The sequence below is a fragment of the Anguilla anguilla genome, chromosome 3 (assembly GCF_013347855.1).
Source record: "Anguilla anguilla isolate fAngAng1 chromosome 3, fAngAng1.pri, whole genome shotgun sequence".
Taxonomy (NCBI): Eukaryota; Metazoa; Chordata; class Actinopteri; order Anguilliformes; family Anguillidae; genus Anguilla; species Anguilla anguilla.
In genome coordinates, this window is record NC_049203.1 from 17902716 (window position 1) to 17926706 (window position 23991).

The 23991-nt window shown below is 40.7% G+C and overlaps 1 protein-coding gene across 1 annotated transcript; it reads right to left on the reverse strand.

Annotated features, from left to right (window-relative positions):
* Window positions 1-64: 64 nt before the first annotated feature.
* zgc:113337 (uncharacterized protein LOC503741 homolog) lies at window positions 65-23641 on the reverse strand. The gene is made up of 8 exons (XM_035410866.1): window positions 23244-23641; window positions 20151-20222; window positions 19602-19677; window positions 17511-17828; window positions 15728-16057; window positions 11860-12144; window positions 8172-8273; window positions 65-627 (listed from the first exon to the last, which is right to left on the reverse strand). The coding sequence occupies exons 3-8, from the start codon at window positions 19669-19671 to the stop codon at window positions 623-625; spliced, it is 1110 nt and encodes a 369-aa protein (XP_035266757.1). The 5' UTR covers window positions 19672-19677; window positions 20151-20222; window positions 23244-23641; the 3' UTR covers window positions 65-622.
* Window positions 23642-23991: the final 350 nt, after the last annotated feature.

Genomic DNA, 23991 nt, shown 5'->3' on the forward strand with positions numbered 1-23991 from the left:
TTCTGTACTCCTTCTCACAAAGGGTAGTGTCATCGTGATTCAAACTCCCCCCCCCCCCTTTCAAACTCCCCCCCCCCCCCCTTTTCACCAGGGCACTGACAGAAAGGCCATTGCATCAAAGCCTTTCCCAGGCCCTGCAGTAAATAGCACTTCAGATTTGAAAAAATATGATGGAGGCCATACATGGCTTCTAGCTTTCTAATGGGAGGATGTGCTTTAAGGACCACAGCTGTGTTTCATCTCAGGGCAATGAGCAGTCACATACCGTCCCCGTCACAAAATGAACCATGTGTTAATATCTCCCATTGATTCCAGCAGGCTTCATTTCCATCTCTGTGAATAGTATGATGCAATTACAACATCCTTTTTTTAAACACAGGACACCACCAAGGGTTAGTCAAGTGCTGCAAGCCTTGAATAATACAAATAAATGGTCATGTTTCGAGTTGAGAACTCCATAATTTTTTTCCAACAATAAATGGTTAAAAATAGATAATTTCTTTTTAGTTTCGACCAACGAATGCGTCTCTAGTGTTTTGGTTCATTTCGAATCCAATCCTTGATATCAGCTGTGTGGCTGAAAACTATTGTTCCCAGGAGCCTCTTCGGTCCTTTGAACAGCTCAATCTGCAAAAGAGAGAGAGAGTTTGGGGGAGGGGGGACAGAGAGATAGGTAAAGACAATAACAAGAGTTAATGCCAAGGCTTCAGTGTCAATCATATGGTGAAAATCATTAAATTCACAACAACACAAGTACAGCCATCAAAGCCATTGTGCCACACGCAAATTCCAGGAGGATTATGCTGTACCACCTGTTTTCATTCCTGAATAGGCACAAAAACTACACAGCGCAGTATGAACAGCTACTATAACACACAATGGCTAATGCAGAGATGCACAGTGAAACAGTGAGACGGAGGGTTCCACCATGAATTTTCCAAAAAATGAAATTTTACAGATACATTTTTGTATTTTGTTAAATAAAGTAATAGACTACTTTTCAGATAAAAACTTGATTAAGGGTCTCTGGGATTACCTGGAAATCCAGAAGCAAGCGAAACAGCCAAAATCTGCAGAAGAACTGTGGCAAGTTCTCCAAAATGCTTGGAACAACCTACCAGCCGATTTTCTTATAAAACTACCGGACAGTGTACCTAAGTGAACTGATGTAGTTTTAAAGGCGAAGGGTGGTCACACCAAACATTGATTTTATTTAGTTTCTAAATATTTACTGCCCTTTTTATTATTTTTTTTATATTTATAACCTTTCAATTCATTCTTTTTGAAAGCATCTTAGCTGTACAGCATTTTTTGACAGGTGCACAGACTTTTGCACAGTACTGTATGTCAGGCTACGCCTTTAATAAGCAGTGGGTCACAGAAGTCACGTCCTTCCATATGCTCATGTGCGGGTCGTGGGGCTCACTAAGTGAACTGTCTAGACGTCAAGACAGTGGGTGGCACCGGTGATCTTGGTGACACAAACATGGCGGGTAGCCATGGAAACTGGGGGGCAATGAGACGGGTGAGAGGGCGGGAGGGAGGGAGGGGTGCTTTGGCTCGATGAGTTTCTATGGCAGTAGTGGACTCGCTCCAAACTTCGGCTCCTGTGGGTGCATAGCCACTGTGCTGCACCCTTTCCCTGTTTCTCAGAGGAGCCGCACTGGGCAGAGAGGGGCTAACTGATCCAAAACTCCTCAGTGGGAGATATTGCAAAAAACACACACATCTTTAAACAGGAACAGCCTGCGCAAATAATTAACTCAATATTATAATATTGCCCAAGACGTTTGTATGTTTTTGTTTCTCTAAGGGCAGGCACGAACGACCTTCCTCTTCTCACTTATTAACCCATATTGTTTTAAAATTATTTTTATAATACCTGAAAAGACACAAATATTTTTCTTCTGCACGTTTTCAATATATATCCATGTGCAAAAAAAGTAACATTATCAAAATTTGGCTGACACTGGAAACTTTATTTACAATATTTACAAAATATTATTGCAATAATGGTAATAATAGTTATGAAAAATGATTCCTGCAATAACTTAACTGGATTTTACCCTTCACCCTCATGCTTTTCAGACTAAGCTCTCTCTCTCTCTCTGTCACACACACACACACACACACACACACCAAACGCAAAACATATGCCCCGGTGCATGTTCTGCAGACTGCAACCGTTTGGGACACATATGTTCAGCATTTTTGGCAAGTCCTACGGTGCCTACCTGACCGGAATGTCTCATTTATAAAGTATTGCTGAAAAGAGCTACATTTAATGCATACATGCTGCATCTTGGCTTTCCCCATTACCTTCAACAAAGATGGTTCAAGAACAGGTTTAAACTAAAAACAATTTTAAAATAAAACATTCTAAATATCCTGAAGGAACATCTATGAAATAGCATAACTGAAATTTGCGAGCAATTGTTTCTGTAATTGCCCGTAAACTATCTTTTACACCATCAGAAAATGATATCAATTGCTCCTTTCTACCAATAGGTGTCACTTTTGAGCTTGAAAAACACAATGACAGTTTGAAAGACAGTTGGGATGGTCTGAGGAGACAGCAACCTACTAGACTAATAAAGCAAACTTTTCCTCTCTTGAATGATTATCTGAAGGCCCATCAGGAGTGACCAATGCCATCCTCATGCTACAGAGTGGGAGTTTCAAGCTTTCCTCCTCTGCAAGACAGGAAATAGTCACTCCCTTCACTTCCTGTATTTCCATGGACTTGTAAACACTCAGTTTCAATGATTAATGGGTCTTATCTGTTTCCCCCTCTCCTTCATGGTTTATTGTCTCTAAATGTGTGCCTTCTTAAAGGACAGAATTATCTGAAAAAAATTATAAGAAAGCATGTACAGTATATATGCGAAGACGAAGACCTCCGTCATCATTTACTTTTACATTAATGATTGATGGAAAAATTTTTAAATGTGTAAAGGGAACATATTGTATGTCTTCAATTTTGAAATTCTGTTTTCAACCAATTTTGTGTAATAATTGTCTGGTCAACCTTAAGCTAATCATTCATTGTTTGTTGTGAGACTGATGATTAAAGCCAAAACTTGCTGGTAATTAAAATGATTATGGGTTTAAAGCAGGTGTGTCAGAAAAGGTAATTTTATAAGAAGGATTGTGTGCTGGTACAATGCTGAAACTACCTTTTGGTCTATCTATCTATCTATCTATCTATCTGTCTGTCTGTCTATCTATTTGGGACACCCCATATCTTGAGTTTTATTTTAAATGGCTATGGCAGACAAAGCAGTAGTCAATTTTGTCAGAATATTCCTTAAAAAAACTACCAGAGGTCATTTGACAATCCTGTTATATATTCTATTTTTTGAAAATAATGTGACTGTTAAGGAACTTCATGAAACTTAATCACTGCTTTAAATTTCCATCTAGCAAAGGCCCAATATGCATAGCCATAGAATGGCATGTTACTGGAATTCTCTGCTTTGATTTTCTGGCATTCTTTGAAGCGGTATAGGCTACAGAGCAAGCCAGGCCTTTAACACTTTTTATGTAGCAATAAATACCATGCGGTTAGCGCTGCTCAAAGGCTTGGCCGGCGTTGTTATTCTTTTCTCCCACCCTTACTCTCCTGCCTACGAGGAAAACCGCAAGGGTCTGGACGGGAGGACTGGCTGTCCCACAATACAACTCCCCGCCTCCAAGCTCTAAGAAATTATGGCCCAGATCCCCAATCGCATGCTGCAGGTGCAAGGGAGAAAGGAAACGTACTGTAAACCGCATGCCTGCACAAGTGGTAAACTAAGCAGGGATGACATCTGTGCAATCGCCCAGCCTAGCTTACCACGTTTGTGGTAACATAAGCCTGACCACCCTGACACAGATGCGAGAAGCCCACTCAGCTTCTGGATAATTTCATTGTTAATAAACCCAAGGTCAGCTGCTACTTCTTGGCAAACATGATACATGTACTTTGTGCTCAAGTGGAGGAGGCAATTCAAACTGGAGGAGCATCAGTAAATCCAACCAACTCTATGTTGGATAAAACGTCCAATATGTTTAGAGCAAAACAATCCGATAAGTTGTAAGTTCTCTTTACACATGCTCTTTGCCCTGGAATGAGAACCACTCTCATCCTAACTCCATTTGGCCACAGCTGGCACATCCCTCTCTGCCAAAGATGCAAATAAAAATCTGAAAATAAACAAAATACACAATGTCTAAAAAGTGGGATATAGAAAACAGCAGTATTTACAATGTCTGCCCAGCAGATAGTTTTGTCATTACAGTAAAAAAAAGATACGTATTTTCCAAATTCCTGCAACATCAAAGCATTAGCTGTAACTTGCCTGTTTGAATGACTAAGGTTCCTGAAAAAGTTCACATTTATAAAATGAATGCCACAACCCCCACTAGAAAATCGGTTCACACCCCAATGTCCATGCAGTTCCGGACAGAGGAGGACTATTCTTGTAGTTTTCCCTTTTGGCCGGGTTTTTTTCCACATGACAACTCCCACACCTCCTGTCTTTCAAAACACGGATTTTTCAAATTGGCACAGCGATGACGGACAGCTCTGATCTGCCCCAGCTTTCCCAGAACATGGACACGACATTGTAAAAAAACTAAAGCAAAAACAAAACAAAAAATGGTGATTAAAGATCAGTGGTCATGGATGGACCTATGGACAAACACCACACACACACTTGTCCTTATTCTAAAAATATAAATGAACCTCCACCCCCCCCAACCCCCCATGCACCATTCAACACTGTCTGGTGAAATTAAGGCTCTGAGCAAGACAAAGACAGAACCAAAACATTGGCCAACACCCTAATTGCACTGTGTGGATGGGCGGTAATACCATGGCGAATGAGTCCGTTAATTGTCTGGTGGTGAGTAATTGTGAGGGTTAGTGGTTCTGACTGTGTGTATATGTGTGTGTGTGTGTGTGTGTGTGTGTTTGAATACTTGTAATGGGAAGGAGGCAGAATGTGTCACTGGAAATACAACATATTATTATAATTTTTCATCTTTGCATGTTTTGGTTTACAACTACATTTTGGTAGTAACATGGTCAGGGCTCTTGTACTAGAGCTGCTGACAGGAATGAAGGTCAGGCATGTGACTAGGATGGGTGTTCTTTGTTGTTCAGCTGCAAGTTATTCATCCAGGCTATAAAAAGTTGTCTTATCAGTGTGATTCAATTTACAGATGTGACAGAGCATATTCCGGTACCACTCAAATTGTTAAACACTTATGTACCCTGCACCCCCCCCCCCCCCCCCCCCCCCACACACACACACAAACAGACACACAGATCCTTTTGGTCTTTTTTTCTGATCAGGCTCCTTGGCCAGTGCTTTCGATTTCAGCTCATTCCTTTCCCTAAACCCCACGAACAGCCACTCGTCAAACTCGAAAGAGTTGAAAAACAGTGCAGCTGTTTTTGATGGAATATAATTCGGAATATGTCATTTCAGTCAGGAGAACTCACGTATTTAGATTAAATATATACTGTAAATGAATATGCTAACCAGTCATTTTTGGTTTAGCGCTGAATGGATCTGCTTTCGATATGTTGGTGTACGCTCCAGCGGTGCAATAACCTATCATACAGGGATCCGGATACATATCCCCAACTAAAAAGGAGAAATACCCCACCACCCCTACCCAAGTACCTAGGAGCAGATCAGGTGGAAGCTGGGGTGGTGGAGGGTGAGCGCAATTCTGTGAGCTGCAGCAAACGCAGAAGCGCAAGCAATCAGCAGCACCTGAGAGATCTGACTGTCAGTTTAAAAAAGACAATCCATTAGTGTGGTGTGCTAGGTTGAGTATGAGATTGGTTCACTGTGAGAACATGCAGTGATGTGTACACGTGATTGGTTAAGTATGAGAACATGTGGTTGCTGCAGCCAACCAATGTTCAGCTGCAGCAAGTGTTTCCTAACCGAACTTGCTCTGCGCATTTCATGCGTGTCGGTCATTTTGAATTAAGATTTTAAACAATGATAACTGTTCTGCTTCAGGGAACTTAGTTTATTCATTTCTCATAGTGTTCTTGGCACTGCTGACCCATGTGGTTTTCTGTGCCAGACAATTCCCCCTCCAAAGCACCCCACCCCCCTACAACTCATTACAGCTCTAATGACAGAGCTATCATTGCACCACACGTCCTTCATTTCCCATAAGCTACAATTACAATATATCCACAAAGTGAGGTCTGGTACCACCCACATAATAAACGTGCTTTAGGGCTGAATGCAATTATATCTTTGCACATAACATAGTGAAGTAGAGTGAGAGTGCAAATTGTTCACTTACTGAAGCCACCATGACACAACAACCTAGATTTTAGGAATATTTATCCTCAACTTTTTACTCACAATTAAACACTACTGTTAGTATGTTCTTCACAAAAGAGCCTGGTGAGTTTAGTGATGACCAAAATAAACTCCCCAAGCTGTGTGTGTGAGTAGAAGAATAATAAATCTATTACATTTATGCGCAATTACTGAAAACTCTTCACAAATCATGCAACATCCAATGACACACCTGGAGAAATTATTTACTGGAACTCCCCTCCCCTCCCAACAAAAAATAAAGTACCTGATAAAACCACCAAACGGTTTGGTGCTTTCCAATCCAATACTGTGTATAAAAATATACCGTATTAATCATTTTGCCAGGGAGTTGACAGCAATGTCCTGTCTCTCACCGTTGTCCTTCAAAAGCTGCCACCTTGTACGCAGACACAGGTGGGGGGAGTCAAAAGTCAGGGCTTTCGGGAAGGTGGGGGTGCTCATGGGATTGGAACATTGTCTTTGGCTCTTTCCACCTGCCCATGTCCTGTGTGACATCACTGCACCTTCCTGCTTTGGAAAACAATGCCAGCGTGCTCTGCAGGTTTTAACCCTCTCGGCATTGGGAAAAGGGGACCAAGCAGTCCCACCGAGATCGTCTCCCTGTCAAGTTCTTCATCTTCACAGCTTGGGTAACTAAATACTCCCATGTGATCCATAGCAACATACATAGCTTGCACTCTTTTACACAAAACTCATTGATATAGTTGAATATTTACTGAAGCAATTAGTTTCAGTACTTTGCTCAAGGATACAACATCAGTGCCCCACCTAGGAAATGAACCCACAAACTTTTGAGGTACAAACCCAGTTCCCTAACCATTATATGACTGAGATAAATGAAAGTTCCAGTTTTCTTGAGCAACAGCCCATGTCCAATGTCATGAAATGACCTGGAATAACTTCAGGACAGTTTTGTTTCCATGGCTATGCAAAACGGGAGGCTCCTAATTATGGCTTTCACAGATCTGAGTCACATAGCCCTGCAGTGCAGTAGTACACAAGATCACATGACATGGGTTTTCGGTCATCTGACATGTTTATAAATGCAATCTATCCATAATTCAGGCCAGTACCGTAACTATCATATAATAAAGTCTGTTAAAATGAAAACATATAAACATATAAAAATACAAATAATCACTGGAATTAAAATTATAAAAAAGAAAAAAAGACAATGAGAAATAAATACAAAGTATGCACTTTTCCTGCTTCTGGGATTCATATCAAAGTCAAACCGGACAGCATATGATCCATGAAAACTGTTGATTGGCTTTTGAATAGGCTGTGACCATATGCACATTGAATGGGAAGCTCTAAAATTAGCAATCCGCCCTACGTTCGGCTGCAATTTATGCCGTAGACCTGGCCTAAGCAGGCGGGTGGCACGGATGAAATCTCACACCAGACGGATCAGAAAATAGCAATGAGCCGCACCAAAATTGCAGTCCGCTTCCCCATCTTGACTGACACATGCTCAACAGCAGCTATCCTCTCACTTCGGCTCATGGTGAGTCAGGAAATTGTCAAATGGCTCAGGCGTGTCAAAATCCATGATGAAAATACTATTTTGCCAGTGCAACACGCCATGCGTCGGTGGAAAATAGAGCCCTAGGTCTTATGGTAATACCATAAGCACAAACTAGCTGCTCTCTATCTACCTCTGTTTTTGAGCCCAACAGCAATCTTCACATTCTTACACCCGCACATACACACACACACTCACACACACACACTCACTCAAACTCACTCTCATACACAAATGTACATACACAGGCTTGCACGCACACAGCCGCACCCAAAAAAACACACACTCACCATCTCTGCGGATGAAGCACTTCCATAGGCAGATGCACATGCAGATGATCAGGATCGTAGCCACAGTGGTCACTGAGATGAGGATAGCAAGGGCTTTGCCGACTGCAACACAAAAAGTGACAGAACCCCATAAACTCACACAGCACAGACAACAGGAAAGACCCCTCAAATACACACAGTACAGTCATTAGGAAAATAAGCCCATACCAAGAGCATCTGAAATATATTTTTTTAAATAGGAAAAACTGGTCTTTACTCAAAAAGCACAGGTTATCACAAAGCCAGACATCTCTATTGCATAGCAAAAATCGACAGCAAAATATACAGCAGAAAGAGAATTCTTAAATTTTATACTGACTATTAACATCGACTTGAACAAGAGAAATTTTAGAAAAACTTCTGGTCTTATTCCAAGGTTTTCCAACTTCTATCTCATGGTGGGTATTATTTTCATGAACCACTCATTGCCACATTTTCAATAAATGTACTAAATGTAAATAATAAAGGGAACATGAATATTCAGGGATCAAGTTCGAAAAAGTTTTATAATAGACTAAATATATAATAGACTATAATAATGTAGATATAAATATGATTATAATAATCTAGATTAGACTAAACAGTAAATACACCAAAATTAAACTCTACAAATCAGTCTGAGCCCAGTACAAGGAAAAGAGGACCTGTGTAACTCCACCACTGACCATGATACTATAATATCATCAGTATAATGAGTATGGTCATCACGAAACAGGAGACAATTGTACTTGAAGCCCAAATCGCTCCAAAAGCCATCTGTTCTTCCAGGGAAAGTTAACATCTGCAAGTGCTGCAATCGCGTGGTTTCTCTTGGGGTCTGAAGGGACGTAACAGTCCTGAAACCAAAACGTCTAACTCTTCCTAAGAAAAGCTCAACTTTTTATGAATGATAGCTTTCTATTTTGGGGTTTCTTAAACAGATGGATAGTTTTTAGACCACTATACTCATGGGAACCCAGAAGTTTCAAGTTACTGAATGCTCTGTTAAAGGTCTAAAAACAGTTATATCTGAACAATCATAATCCACAGCAGAGGGTGTGTGACACACACACACACACACACAATTTGAAAACTGTGATCAATTATAACAGCCACTAGAAAAGGAAAGGCATCTGGGAGATATGAATGCAGTGGTATCCCTGCTCAGACAATTTGTCGGCTTCTTGTTTGTGACTGTCAGGAAAATAGACATTATGTTTATGTCTTTTCAAATACCCAAAACCACAATTGTGTAGGACTAAAAACAGCACTGAATTCAAGGGAGAGGAAAGTAAATTCTTATATTAGCTATTTTTCCTGCACTGTCCAGACATAACTTTCATATGTCTGGAAGTTATGTGACAGAGAAAATTCCAAGGCGGAGAAACTGCACTTTCCAGAGCCCAAACAGAGGCACTTGATAAAACAGGAAATTCTTTAAATGTAATCTGTACAGTCTTTTGTCCTCTAGGAGCAGTGATTTGCCCATTGAGGAAGACCTTGAGCCTTGAACAATCACATACAGATTCAGATCTGATATTCTGATTGTTCCACGGTCAGTGGAAATGCCTTTATGTATATATGATATATGAAGCTGTGTTTGCATAATATTTTGAAAGAGAAAATCTTCCATGATATTCAAAATGACCTAAAAAAAAAAGCATGGCCCAATACTGAAGCTCTACTCAATTTCTTTTACTTCAATTTTTTCTCAATTATTTATTTTCACCTAATTTTAAACATCAGTTGTATCGATGGGGCTGTTTCATCAATTTAATGCTGTCCTTCCATGTTGGAAAGCACAGAAAAGCTCACATTCTCTGGCAGGCACTACATTTTTGTTTTCTGCAGTCTAGCAGCTGACCAACGTACTCACTGCATCAAGGGATTACAATCAGCAGACTGCAGGGACCTGACTGTCCAGAGGGGGTGCTCCTCTGCAGTGAGACATTCCTTCCCATGGCACAGCCATGGCAAATTTTGGGGCTGAATGCTGATGGCACAGCCAGCACTGGATACCACACCCTGGTGCCCACCCACACACTGAAACCCAGCTGGTTATAACAAGACAAACAATGCTATGTCCAAGCTATTTATACATGGGAATTTCGTGAACTTTCAATACATGCACACTGTTATCTTTTGATTATCTTGGCTTACATTTAACTGACTGGCTTCAGCCAGGAATAACACTCAGTAAGCACAATACAAATGTTGACTCAGTCAACAGCCGAAAAATAGAAAATTTTACTCCTAAATATACTTAGCTATTGAACAGACATCCAATAGCTTACATCACCCCATCTTATTAGACTGATTCTGTAGTTCAGCATGTGTGCTGTTTTATGAAGTTCTTCTAATATTATCTAAGTCTGTCATTAGTTTTAACAATTAGCTACATGGCAAAATAAAACCAAGCCCACATTACAACTATCACCGCGATTCGTCACAGGGGTGCGAACCTCATAGCCTAACCTGGATCAGTGCACTCTTCGACCTGAAGATAATGTTGTTAATTTTTCCTGGTTGCTAGGCACAGAAATGTAAAACACACGCAAAGCAAGGATAAACAGAAAGAAGGGCACACAGAAACAAAGGCTGACAGAACCTCAAAAGGGACAAAACATCTAGTGCTGTCTGGTCCAAGGTCTCGTGGCTTGTGACCATTTACAAATGTTTATTTTCACCGGATGCATTTTGGGACGGTCTGAATATTCACACAGGCGGGTGAGTGTGGAATAAAAGCATCACAGTCAAAGACATCAGCTTTCAGCTGGCTGGCAGAAACCACACATGAAAGGTTAATGTCCTTGACTACAGACATCAGCTTACAGGACACAAACATTTCCTGTGGAGTAAATTCAGAACAGGGTGCTATGTGGGTACAGATGGGGAGAGAGAGAGAGAGAGAGAGACAGAGAGAGAGACAGAGGGAGGGTTAATGTAAACCTTAATAGACTTATAAATGTTCAACCACTTTGCTTTCACTGGCCCACTTATCTGTAGAGTCTCCCTTCATCTATGAATGGATCAATAAGTTAGGAGTCCCCTGCTAAGGACTGGAGGGTGACTGTACAGGCTGGATACTCCTTACAACTCTGAACTGAAAATCCTACCCTAACCCCTCAGGTTGAATCGACAACAAAAACTTAATTAATATTTCACAGTATGTGTGGCAATGGAAGTTCCGTGCCGCAATATAGCACCAGGTAACTCTTCTTATCAGCCAGAACCACAGAAAAAGCTGGTCTATAGAGTTAGAGTCTATAGAATCTGTGACCGGACATTCCCTTGTTTGCTGAAGTTACATTACATTACATTACAATCATTTGGCGCTCATCCAGAGCAATGAACATCTTGAAACCTATGCACTTGTTGTACGTCGCTCTGGATAAGAGCGTCTGCTAAATGCCTGTAATGTAATGAACAGTAGTGAAGAACACCAGAGTTCCATTTATAACCACTAAGGCTAATGTTAACCAAACAAACAGCAATTTGTATTGTAACAAAAGAGGCACAGTTAGACAGATACCTGCCTTACACTGCTATACCTATAATATTAATTCAAAAGGAAATCCAATAAAGAGAAAAACAAAGAATATCTAAAAAGGGTCAGGAGAGCCATGGTGCAATCTGAAGAGGTCTTCAGTGCGTGTCAGGCTGCACTTACTCTTGATGTTCATGGACACAGACATAGGGGAATCCAGGCCCTGGTGGAAGACCAAGCACTTGACAGACTGGTCGTCGAGCAGGTCGGCCTGGATTAAAATCGTGCTGACGACCAGCGTGGTCCCGTCTCCCTGCTGGAGCGACGAGGACACGGCCGGGCCCAGCGTCTTGTTGTCCCCGGCCACATTCCAGACGATTTCGGCCGCCGGGCGGGCCAGCGCCGTGCAGTTGGCCTCTATCACGTCTTCAGACACGGTCCTGTAGGTCACCTCGGGTTTGGGCAGAACTGAGAGAGGAGAAAACAAAACAAAACAAAAAAGCACATAAAAGGAGTGATGTCAGTGTGATCTTTATAAAAGCAGCCAGATTCTGATAAGAGTGTGAGAACTTGCACTGCATGCGTGTTTGTCTGAATCGCTCTTCGCGGTCAAGAAATTCCAATGCGCAAGAAAACAAAGATGGACACCCTGGTCACATGGAGCATGCATTCCTAGTTACAAAAGCCTCACTTCTGCCCCAACAGGAAGTTCATTGTTCATTAAAACACGGAATTAGAAACATCGGGAGCAACATGTTTCCCTGTTGGGAAATAGAGGAAAAGAGCTAAGGAAGGAAAATGCAGCTCCGTAAAAAAAACATCCCTGCATCAAACAGCAGGAGACACAAAGGAAGGGCCTGTTGCTGGGTACATTTTTCAATGAGTGTACATTATACAACCTATATGAACTTACCTGTAGCATATGAAAATTTAAAAAAAGGATAAATCCACAAAACATTCACAGACAATATATTTCTGGAAGTTTAACCTGGATATACTAGGAATGGTCTCCTATATCAAATGAACCATAATAAGGTTGGCAAGGTTGGGTGTATTGATGAGTGGAGCCTTTTTTGAAATCAGTGATCTCAGTTCTTGGAGACAGTTGAGAATTTGTGGGAAGATTGGGGGGCTGGTGGGGAGGGAGGGGGGTGGCGCTGGCCTCAGATATTTGGAATTCTGGAGGTTGTCGTCAGGTTGGTTGTCATACCAGAACAGTCATATAACATAACGGCAGTGAGTGAAAATTAAATCCTCTGTTTATTTTTGCTTCCCGACCCCACAGTGATCCCTGTACATGCAGTCAGCAACAGTAAAACAGCCAATGTAACCTGCTTGCTAGAGATGAATGATGCACTTATTGTACGTCACTTTGGATAAAAGCGTCGGCCAAAAAAAAATGTAATGAAATGAATGATCTGGCGTTGTCTTGTAAAAACAGACAACAACCACCTATACTATAGCCACTAACAATAAGCAGGCTCGGTTCCTGCTCATCAGACAGAGGATAAAGCCTCTATATTTGTCGCAGACGGATACAATGACACGCCTCAACTGACGAGCAAAATGAGCACAAAGACGTGATTAAGCTAGGTGGGAGTGGGAGCTCAAAGCCTGAAATCACCTCTTACAGTCTCACTAACGTCATGGATGACATAGTCCCTCTCAGTGGAAGTGAGACATGAAGGGAAAGTGAGAGAGAGAAAGAGATAGAGGGAAGGAGAGAGAAAGAGAAAGATGAAGGGAAGGTGAGAGAAAGAGATAGAGGGAAGGAGAGTGAATGAGAGAGATGGAAGGAAGTTGAGAGAGAGAGGAAGAAGGAGAGATAGAGGGAAAATTAAAGGGGAAAAGAACCATTTTAGTCACTGATTCTTTCTTATGGTTTGTGCTGAGGACAGGCAGTGATTTTGTGGAAGACAGAACCACTGCTGTTTGGGGCTGGCGGGGGGGGGGGAATTAATCAGCCGTCCTGCAACAATTGCCTCTTTCACAGCACTGTCCCGTTAACTCAACAACTCTATTGCTGCCGTGAGCGCACACATATCGCTTTGTACTTTGCCTGCCTGCATTCTGTTTCCCAAAGAGGTGAAAATGAAATCTAAATTCAGTACACATCTGCAATGAATTCACACTTCCGCAAATTTAAAAATGTACGATTGTTAAAAAGATCACAAGCGAGGTAATTTCGGAAAGGCCTATCTGAGGTCCTGAATAACCAAATGCACCATGAGGTTGGTGAAATGTGCCATAGAAAGGCCACAATCCCACTGCTTGGTCAGGCACCTGTGCCTCCAGCTTCAGAGTTTGGCACCAGACTGTCAGAAAGAATGAAGAATAGTAACAACAGTGGCTTGTTTCCTGGACCAGCAATTAGTATGAACAGTAAGAGCAGCAACTCATCTCCTGGACCAGTGCTCAGTATGAATAGTAACAGCAGAGACACGTTTCCTGGACCAGTGCTCAGTATATATGAACAGTAAGAGTAGTGACTCATCTCCTGGACCAGTGCTCAGTACATATGAACAGTAAGAGCAGTGACTCATCTCCTGGACCAGTGCTCAGTATGAATAGTAAGAGCAGAGATACGTTTCCTGGACCAGTGCTCAGTATATATGAACAGAAAGAGCAGTGACTGGTCTCCTGGACCAGTGCTCAGTATATATGAACAGTAAGAGCAGTGACTGGTCTCCTGGACCAGTGCTCAGTATATATGAACAGTAAGAGCAGTGACTGGTCTCCTGGACCAGTACTCAGTATGTATGAACAGTAAGAGCAGGGACTTGTCTCCTGAATTAGCTATCAGTATGGACTGCCCTGCTGTGACAGCACAAGCCTCTTTATGCTGGATGTGTCCCACATGTTGTTTTCACAGAGATATTTGTGTGCTCACAGCTCTGGGTTAAAGAAAACACACACACACAGACACACACACACGTACACGCGCACACACACATACGCACACACATTCAGTAGCCATTTGCTTCTTTAAAATTATTTCCTTCCTCCTTGTTTCCCCTCTTTTGTTGAATAACCACTAAAAAACACTAAAGACAAATGACTCAGAATGACCTTTACATGACCCTCAAAGTATGCACATAAATAGAACTACACACGCACACACACACACAAACACACACACACACACGCACGTGCACCCACACACACACACACACACACACAATTTCCCTCCCTGAGTTATGGTCCTCTAACAGGAAATTTACATTCCATGAATTCTACATCCTGCCATACTTCATATGAATCAAAACAAAAAGTGTGAAGGGAAGAAATTAGGAAAAATATTACATTTTTACTTTTCGTTTGACGCACAACTGGATTTTAAAACATCAGCCTAAATTATTTCGGATACTAATTTGCCCATTCAGGAATTCTGAAGTACTAACCAGATGAACCTTCGTATTCTTAAAATTAGTTGCTCTACTGTTTCCACTGAAATGTTCATCTTAAGCATCCTACAGTATAATACTCATGAAAGGGTCACGAAGGAGTATAGTATATACTACAGTATATACTATATACTATAATGTAGCCTTAATCACTCCTAGGAAAGGCAACTTTAAATCTGGCCCTTGAAGTCCACTGCTGCTTTTTGTTTTCACCATAAATACAGGAACTGAATCAGACCTTAGAAAACAGCCAAAGTGATAAAACTGTGTTGACTCCTTTAATCAGTCAGTTAAGTGCTGAGTAACAATGAAAACTAGAATCAGAGATGGAGTGGCTCACCATGGTTGGAGCTGACCATTTGGTTTCTGTGGAGAATCTGTACAAAGTACTTCACCAACACGTTTTTTTTTGTTCTCTTAACGGCAAAAAAAAACATAGGCATTTAGCAGACATTCTCATCCAGCGTGACTTTTAGATTTTATATATAGTATCCATTTGCACAGCTGTATGTATATGGAAAAAATTCAGGTTAAGTATCTTGTTTAAGAGTACAATGGAGGTGCACTACCTGGGAATCAAACCCGTAACTTGTTACAGGCCTGATTCTGTACCCATTATACTACACGGCCACCCACAGTGCCCGTACCATAGACGGTGAGACAAGCCGTGGCACTCCTGCTGCCATCTGGGTAGGTGTTGAACTCGCATGTGTAGCACCCCTCATCCTCAGTTCTCACGGGCTTGATGGACAGATGGGATTCCCCCAAAGTGTGACTCACGGACACCCGTTCCCGGAAAGGCTCGGTCACCGTGGCACCGGCTCGCTTTGCGAAGGAGGCCACGTTGCTGGTGTCGCCCTGCTCCGCCGTCTTCTTCCACAGGACCTGCTGGACGCTCTCTGGCAGGCCGTAGCTGCAGGACAGCATCGCTAGCTTCCCGCTTACTGCTGTCTTATTCCCCTCCATAGTAACTCTCGCTGGGGACAGGATACAGACACTGGATTAGCGCAGCTTAGCATTCTCAGTTTAGACCACTGATGCAATAGCTTACGTTTAGACGTAGCCATTTGCTTTTTACAGACGTTTGTACACTAAGTGACACTTTTTTGACATTTTCTGACACTTTGGATAGGACCATCCACTAAACAATCAAACATAGAACCTACACAGCTCCACATTAGCTAATGGGATCCAGGGTTAAGCACCAGAGGAAGGATGGGTATGGTAACATAAGCAGTGCTAATGATAAAAGGATGTAGCTCTGTTGAAGGAGTCACATTCTTCCAGCGGAGGGGAGAAGCAAACTGTATTTCACTTGGGGTGGGTGAGAAATCAGGTTAGGTGGTGCTCTCAACCCTGAAGCCTAAGCCCCGCCCACTTCCTTTCATCACTGCGCCATGCTGGAACCTGACGGCTCATTTGAACCCAAAAAAAACACTTAAACCTAATGAGCTCCTAAATTGCACAACCAGCAACTTGATTATTACTCCACTCTTCAAATGCTTACATCACAATAGCCACAGTGCTGCATGCGGCTTCTTTTCAAAAGTATCAAATCCCCCAAAAATCACTTAAAAAGAAACTTTCCACAAGATTAACAGTCTCTGGAAAAAAAATCTACTTGAGCATGAAGTGCTGGCACTCCAGTGTCCAAAATGGTTTGTCTGTGCTTTAAAAATAAATTAAAATGGCTGCCTGATATTAACCTCAGATCCTTTGCAGGAGGAAGGCACTCATAAACACACATATATCAGGCCTAATTTTCTCCTTGGCTACATCCAGTGATTAAGGCAGGTGCAGGACCTCTCACAGTGAAGCCAACTCCAGAGGCAACATATTTCACAAGAAAATCTGGAGACAATTTTTGCTCTGAGACTTACACCAACTGGCCACAATTACGACTAGAATTTGCGCCAGGAACCACAAGACATCCCTCACTTCTGTTCTTTTTTTGCCTGTTCTGGAGCATACCGCTGTTGTCCGTAGTACACAGCCTGTAAATTCTGCCTGGTATTGGCTCATTTAATAAAATTATAAAATTGTAAAATATTTTTTTAAACGTTTGCCTGCTTTCCCGCGCATTAAAAACATAATAAATGCAATGTTTGTATTGAGAATTGTCTATTTGTTATACTGTCCTATGTTACATAACAAGAAGTTGCTAAACCAAAGCATTGGTAATCCAGTTCAGCAACATCATATGTTCACCCCAACAAAAATGTCCAATAGGAAACATCAAAAACTCAAACAAATAAAAGCTCAGTGGACAGGCTGTTGCAGCACACTGAAAAAGAAAAAAAGGAATCTAAACCAGCTCTCCAAAACATGGAAACAGCCTTTACAACAAGCCTCATATGACCTCACCATCTGGTCCCTTCAAAGAATACGAATTGGGGTGTGTGACCACTGGGACCAACAGGCGGGACTCACCGGTGAGGGACAGCTGCACCGTCCCTGTCCGCAGCCCGGTCGGGTACACGTCAAACTTGCACAAATAGATTCCCTTGTCGCCAGGCTCCACCCGCTTGAGGGTGATGGCACTGTAGTATTGCTGGGAGGGGGTCTGGTCAACACGGTGGCTGATGAAGCTGGCGGCCTGGCCAGGCTCGTACGTCAGGAGGGGCTGTTTCTTCTCGTCCTCCCATCGTACCTGCGTCAGAGATTCCTGCGGTCCCAGGGTTAAGTTGCAGCCTATTGTGAAGGGGAGGCCTACCAGGGCCTGCAGGTGTGGGGGAGCGGAGACCTGACCTGGGGAGTACGTCATGTCCAAAACGTGTCAGATCCATGAATGGCAAATCAATTAAATATGAAGCAACACGACATGGCCAAATGTATGTGGACACCTGACATCCCACATCTCTTCCAAAATTATGGGTATTAATGTGGAGTTGGTCCACCCTTTAATGCTATAACAATCTCCACTCTTCTGGGAAGGCTGTATACTCAATGTTGGAGCGTTGCTGCAGCGATTTGCTTCCATTCACCCAGAAGAGCATTGGTGAGATTGAGCACTGAGAGGGCGATCAGGCCTGGCTCGCACTTGGCTTTTTAATTGATCCCACAGGTGTTGGATGAGTTTGAGGTCAGGGCTCTGTGCAGGCTTGTCAAGTTCTTCCACACCATTTCTACATGGACCACACTGTATGCCCAGCAGCGTTGCCATGCTGAAGCAGGAAAGGGCCTTTCCCAAACTGTTGGGCAAGCACACTATCATCTAGAATGTCACTGTATGCTGTAGCATTAAGATTTGCCTTCACTGAAACTAAAGGGTAGAGCCCAAACCCTGAAAAACAGCCCTAGATCAAGGGGTGTCCAGATACTTTTGGTCGTATAGTGTATGTCTCATGCCCTTTTCTATAGACATCAATAGTTTGAAAATGTAAGGCTAGTATTCGATTTACAGTGCTCATTTAAGGACCTGGGTGTGCTGTATGTCTGTGAGGCTGCTATTGTGTCAATTAGCTATGGTATGGCTGATGGTAGTGACAGGAAAGAGGCGATAATGACACCAAAACTGGGCAAGACTATCAGGTGCTGTCAGCATTATTGCCTCTTGCTTTGAGAGAGTAATAACTTTTGATTTGTTTAGAAAAGCCAGTGCTTCAGATCCATCCATTGAGAAAGCTTGCTCTCTAATCTAAACCTATACTTTCAAGACTTAAATCCACGAGTGATCATGCTTCTTTGTATACAAAGTCTCCCAAACTTGCCTTCTGGATGAGATCAGTTCTGCTGAATCCTGTTAAATTCTAAATGTCCCTTTTAATTTACCTGGAATTGTTGCTTTTTAAACTCTCATTGTTTTAATGTTTTTACAGTACTTAAGACATATACTTAAGTATATGAGTCAGGATTGTTATTTTCTTATCTGCCGTCTAGTCATTTATTATGTCTTCCTGTAATGTCCATCTGCCCTCTTTTTTCTGTCCTTTAATTTATTTATTTTGGAAGGTGCTTTAAGCACCATTTACAAAAGTCAAATGATGGTGATGATTATTTATGAATAATAATAATAATAATAATAATAAAGTGTGATGATCATCATTAATGAATAATGATAATAACAACAACAACAAAAATAATAACAATAATTATCATTATAATGTTGCATTAATGATAATAATAATAATAATAATAATAATAATAATAATACATTATTATTATTATTATTAGTAGTAGTAGTAGTAGTAGTATTATGTAATGAGGCTATCCTTGTATTGAGTTTTTATGAATCATAAATTAATCCAGATTGTAATCCATATTCAGGCTTTATGTAGGCCATACCTTTTTTGCAGCCATCAATTGCTGAATAATAATAATAATAATAATAATAATAATAATAATAACAGGTATTATTATTATTCATTAATGATAATAATAATAATAATAATAATAATAAATTATTATTATTATTATTATTATCTAAATGAAAATCTGGGTTCATTTATGATGCATAAGAACTCAATACAAGCCTCTGCACTGGGTTTGAAGTAAGCTACAATGCAATGTTAAAAAAGGCACCTCTTATTCTGGACAGCACCAGAAGAGACACACAGAGCTGCAGCCATAGTGGTTGGACAGCATCAACCATCTTAGTCTGTAAAAAGAAAAATTGATATTTGCAACAATGCTTGCAGGAAAATACTCTTCATTGATGAAGAACCATAACAGTGACCTGTTGACAGCATTGTAAAATCATATTTTCGGTGGTTTATTATCTTGTAATGGCATTATAATTATCTTAGGTCTTCCATATTGCAGTATTGCCAGGATTCCATATTGCTAAAATCCTAAGGCTACAAAATGCCCAAATAGTCTATATTATTATAGTATTTTATTAAATCATACACATTATAATATAATGTTTATTGAAGTTCAGCATTTAGTTTAACAAGTCTTACAGTGAGCAAGATTCGCATTAAATTCTATTTTCATTATTGTTTCTCCAATTCACTTGCTAAGATCCTATTTCAAGTTTAAATGCAGACAAGAACCACCCCCCCCCCCCCCCCCCCCCCACACACTTTTTTCTCTCATTTTCACCCACGGACCCTGACGATGCACACTTACATCCCCCTTTCAGGGGCCGTAGCGATCTCAGTTCCTGATCAATCCAGCCTCATCTTATTCGTGAAACGATTGCTGCAAATGGCAGGGTATTCAGAGCAAACACACTGCAGGACTATAACACAGTGGTTCCCAAACATACCCTATCTTAAATCTAAATATCATCACATAATAGATCTATACAAGAAGCTATTTACACATTGAAAAAGTGAAGCAAAATACACACATTTACTCACGACAGTGATGTCAATATTCATGTGCAAACCTGGCAAGGTTTAGTTTATCTGAAAGTCTCGTGTCATTTATGAAATATGGAATCATAAAAATATTCTCATAAAAAATAACATATTTAAAAAATATTCTTTAAAAGCTAAACTGTTTTCCCCCCATTTTTATGAGTGTCCCTGTGCATACCTGCACCTCAGTTTAGGACCTCAGAGAGTAATGTTTACTGTGTGAACTGGTCTTAATGAGTTCATGGCTATGAATAACTGTTACAAAATGAGTATTTTACATTATCGGACCTGCATTTTGTAGTTGTTACAATGACCTTCAGTATGCACATATTGTACATCACTTTGGATAAAAGCTTCTGCCAAATAAATATAATGTAAAGCAGGAACTTCTGCTTTAATTCACATTTAGGCATGGTTTAGCATAAAAAGAAAGCATATAAACAAACAGTCATGTTGCCAAGAGACAAAAACTATGGTTACAGGTTTCACTTCCAGTGCTTGAGCACTCATCACCTGGTACTCATCAAGGTAGCAGCTTTGATGTCTAGACAGCACCTCTTTGAAAACCTGTGCATATGCGCAAATTACATTGTACATGAGATTAAAGGATTCTGGAAATCCACACTGTTGCATCATGCAAATGAAGGCACACAGATTGATGTACTGACTACTATGGGGGGGGGGGGGGGGGGGGGGGGGTATTACTCTTTGCAACAGAAGCTATTATAAATAAAAAATAAAATGTGGCCAGCATCTGTGTCTGCCCTTCTGGGAAATCAATCTGCCTAGAAGCTGCAGGAGGGTAGACACCACAACACATGGTGAAAATTGCGACCTGTGCACTGATTCGACAAACTAATTCCAGCAGGCCTTAAAGAGATTTCTGACAGTTTTATGATGGCTGTGTTCAAACACAAATTTGGAAATGTAAGAAAAACAATATATTCTGTCAAGGAATTTTTAACCCCTTTTTGTTGAGGAATCTCCCTAGGAGCTCTTCACAGAACTCTTCATTGTTTATGAGCCTCTATTCTAATTAAAAGGAGAAATTAAAATACTGTAATAAAAAACATAAAAAGGAAGGGGAAATTAAGTTGCCCAGTTAGATACACCAGGTAATTAAATCCCAGGTTCAATGAAAAGCAGACCTTCTTGCGTTCCCCCACAACCTCAACAATTATTACCTGTTTTTGTAATTAAATAAATCAGCCCATGTGCTTGATATTTAAAAAGAAATAACCAAAAATCAAACTCCTCCAGACATGAGCCACAAAACTTTATTAATGTTAACATTAGATCTTGCCTACAACCCAAAACAAGATTGTACAGTTAAATAATGGAATACATTATACAAAACTATTGGATTTATTTTTTTTTTTAATTGTTGACATTTTAGGCATTTAGCAGACTCCTCTATGCAGATCAACTGACACGAGTTATAGCCTATTCTTGACCTACAATCCTTTCATACAGCTAGATATCTACTGAAGTAGGCTAAGCAAGTACCTTTCTCAAAGACTCACCGGCAGTGCCCCCATCCCACCTGGGAATCGAACTGACAACCCTAATCATAATAATTAGACTGCAAGGTGCAAAATTAATCAAGGCTCTGTGCCCGCTGAATGAGCAGGACTGTAGCAGAAAGCGGAGACCCAAGTGTTTCTAACACATGCGAAGGGAAGAACTCTAATTACGGGATTGCATTACACTTAATCATTTGCATATGCTATTTGAACAGCGCTCATGAAGCTCATATTTTAATATAATATTTTTCAATAATCCCCCCAAAATAATTACTTTCCCCTAATCTCACATAGTTTGCCTTTTTCAGAGTTGGATGAAAAATGTCATACAGCATGATCCAAGATCTACAACGTTTGTTGTTCCCATTAAATGTACACGCTTCAAGGACGACGCGGTCCACAAGCACCGAAAACTTCCAAATGAAGTGCTTAAAAGTTCTAGGCAAAACGGACTGCATCACTTTCAATACACCGATTAGACTGTGGTGATCTAGAGAAAACAACATTTAATTCCAGCTCCGCAGATTGTCACCACGCTGCAAGAGTATGACACAGTTAAACGCGCAAATGAAAAGGACGCTGTGTGTAAACATTCACCGACAAAAGATCTGAGAGACCTGCACCTTTGACATCTCCGACCTTACAAAACATCACAGCTCTTCGAAATATTTACTTCACAGCTAGCTTATATTTCGGTGGCAATAATGACACCTTACCGTGCCCAAACAATCACATCTATGTCTGATCCGTCTAAATTTACCATAGGCCTAGTGTTCTTCCATAATTTCTATAATCTTCTCGATCATTATCTAAATTCTGAGAGAGCAAAGGCAGTGTACAAAACCTCAAAAAGTTTTACATTCGGGACATTTAATTATATTGTGTCAGATCCAGCGCCATTACCCACATTCCAGCAAGTCGTGATTTACCGTCGGTAGACTAATTTAGCGCAAAGTGGGCTATCAATGAATACCATATTGAGGAAATCATCCCCTAGATGTTTTGTATCTTTAACGGATATCATTTTGCAAAGGACAATAACTTGAGTTAATGTATAAGGTCGCCAATGGTCTTCCCATTTTCCTAAATAACATTTCAAATTCTGACTTCTTATTAGCTACAGCTTCAAGTAGTGCGCTCAATTCCACAAGTAACGGACCAGCATTCATATTATGGCAGAGCCGACACAGCCTCGTTTGGCAATTTCTTATTAAACGGGCAAATACAGACCTATGCCCTAACATAATTATTAATATTTAAAGTAGTTATCAGTATGTTTTAAGAATGTAACTTTCCATTTCAAAAGGATGAAGACAAAATAGTGGTTAACAACTTACCTTCGTGCGACCAATCTCTAAATGTCAATGCCATGTTTCTGACTTCACATAACACATTTTGGAAAGTTCCGCCCCTTTCTGACCCGGCTACTGTATATCCCCTGCTAGTATGAAATAGCAAACATGTCGTCAGCGCGTCACTAGAAATACTAAGAGGATTATTTACCCTCCGGGAATTTTAAGAGAAAAGCTTAATACTTTAACTCCGCCGGATATTTTGTTAAATTGGCCTAATTATAACAGTCTGGATTAATCGATAATGAGGTAATATTGATCCCACGCGACCTAATCTACCGAATGTACAATTAATTTGTAATTTAGATACCATTCGTAGACATTTCTTCACATTGCATGTTTTGCATCCAGCGATGCTCGTGCTGGGGTAAAACGTCCTTTTCCTGGTCACGTTTTTTCTAGATCGACATTGCCCTCTCAAGGAGCTTGCCGTTATTGCAGCTAATTGTTATAAATTGGGTTGGACAGCATCCAAGGGGAGATTGTGCCATTGCATTACAAAGCGTTATGAAAACAGATGTGTTGTTACACAACAGAGCATGCATTTTTAGTTAGATCGCATAAATATTAATGAATGAGAAACAAAAACGTATACTGCTGGTTCAAGAGCTGCATATTAGCAGCACGTGCATCATTTATGAATGAAGAATTCTAACAAATAAACAATATTACCACACTTTATTTATGCTTATATTAAACAATTAATGTATATTTAATCATGTATAAAACAAGC